Source organism: Malus domestica, chromosome 11 (assembly GCF_042453785.1).
Source record: "Malus domestica chromosome 11, GDT2T_hap1".
Classification (NCBI taxonomy): Eukaryota; Viridiplantae; Streptophyta; class Magnoliopsida; order Rosales; family Rosaceae; genus Malus; species Malus domestica.
This window is the reverse complement of record NC_091671.1, coordinates 19,952,870-19,954,973: the sequence shown is the minus strand read 5'-3', so window position 1 is coordinate 19,954,973 and position 2,104 is coordinate 19,952,870. Positions and strand designations below refer to the sequence as shown.

General features: G+C 38.1%; 1 protein-coding gene across 1 annotated transcript; it reads right to left on the bottom strand.

The window, feature by feature from the left end:
* Positions 1-242: 242 nt before the first annotated feature.
* On the bottom strand, positions 243-845 carry LOC139189474 (uncharacterized). Its single transcript, XM_070808429.1, has one exon. It carries the CDS (start codon positions 843-845, stop codon positions 243-245), a length of 603 nt encoding a protein of 200 aa, XP_070664530.1.
* Positions 846-2,104: the final 1,259 nt, after the last annotated feature.

Sequence of the window (2,104 nt, the reverse complement as noted above, 5' to 3'; positions counted from 1 at the left end):
TCGAACACTGGGGATTGGGCAAGGACATTTAGGTCATTCTGAACTCCTGGAACACCAAAAAAAACATGCCAAATCCATGTATCAAATGAAGCCACCGCTTCCAAAATGATGTTTTTGGCTCCTTTTTTGTCGCCATAAGCTCATTGCCACGCACTTGGCCAGTTTTTCCAAGTCTAGTGCATGCAGTCGATGCTTCCAATCATGCCAGGGAAGCCTCGCATCTTACCCTTCCTCAGAAGCCTTCACATGTCCCTTGGCATGGGTGTCCAGATGTACTCATTGGTGTAGAGGGCTTCAATTGTAAAGTAAAACCGCATCAGGGACTCCAGAACAATTGTTCTTCCCATCCTTGCGATCTCATCCACTTGATCTGCAGATGCTCCATATGCAAGCATTTGCAAGGCAGTAGTAATTTGTTGCTCGGGAATAAGACCTAGAACATGAAAAGCATCATCTTTTTGCACAAAGTATGGATCATGGTTGCAAATAGCATTCATGATTTTGTCGAACAAATTTCGTTGCATTCTAAAATGACGTTTAAAAACATGATAAGGGAATATGTTGTTGGGAATAAAATAATCTTCTAAGAGATCTTTACCTTGTCTTTCCCTTTTTCTATTGAGGTTCGTAGCACGTTTGGGTTTGGTTATCTGACCCACGGCTTCTATGATACGGCGGGAATGTGAGGCCCTCTGTCTTTTATGGTGATCATCCTCGTCCTCCTCCATAAAGAAACCCTCATCTCCACCTCCACCTTCCTCGAGATTGGCCAATTCTATCTGTTGTGCCAACAACCTTTTCTGTTGCTCCTGCAACTGTTTATACACTCTCCTTAAAGAAGACATTGTAATAAGAACTCAAGATTTGAAAACAATGAACAAGGATTCTAAGCTAAAAAGAAGGATTGAGCTTGGTGTGAGAATGGATGTAGGGATGTAGGGTTTATATGGACAAAAAAAGAAAGGATGAGGTTCTGGACAATGCCACGTGGCACTACGTGATTGGTTGAAAATCTTATCGAAATCTTGGCTAAATTATTGTAAACCGGAAGTGACACGTGGCTCGTGACTGGTCGAAAATTTATCCACAAAATAGTACGTTCGGATAATGACACGTAGCATGACATGATTGGTTGAAAATCTTATCGAAATCTTGGCTAAATTATTGTAAAACGAAAGTGACACGTGGCACGTCGGGATTGGTTGAAAATCTTAGCGGAAATCTATTCACAATATAGTATGTTCGGATAATGATACATGACGTGACGAGATTGGTTAAAAATCGTATCCGAAATTAAAATTATTTTATTTTTTTATTCTTTTAGAAAAAAATTTTAAAAATTTTAAATGGGCTGGGTGCTAACGCATTTGGTAGGGGTGGAGATCGTTTGTGCCAGCACATTTTTTTAGGGATGGATATGCATTGGCCTATTATTGTTCATTGGAGTCTATTACTGTTCACTGGAGTGGATAAATGGGCTGGGTGCTGGCACAAAGTCCTTAAGGATGGACTTGCTCTGATGGGTGAATGGCTAGTTAGAGGGTCCTTCTACACACATGACACATATGCATACAAATCGATTTCCAGTTATTCTTCCGATAAACCATGAATGACAATGCCACAAATTAATCATGAGAAGCATAAATTAACTTTCAGATTTTCCTAAATTCATTAAATTGGACTCAGCGACGCAACCAAATTATTCTTATCAAGTTCCCTACATGAACTACATAATAAAGATACATATCAAAGATCATTAAGTTCTATGAAAATCATAAGCATTGACAAGGCATTCGTAACTATGAACTGCATGATACTCCTGCCAAGAATTCACTTAACACAATCATGACTAGTGACTTTTATTACTTGTGAATATAAGTTCATAACGATTAGGTGAAATTACCTTATATTCTAGCATCAAATTCATGCATGCAAACTAAATAAGCCTCCTTAATGAACACATAATAACAAGTTATCAATCAAACAGATAAGTAAATTGCATTCACAATTTATGAAATCATAACTGGATGCAATCAAATCATATCACATATATGTTCATAGCTTTGAATTCTCCTCTAACTAAAACGAAATTAGTTCCTCATGT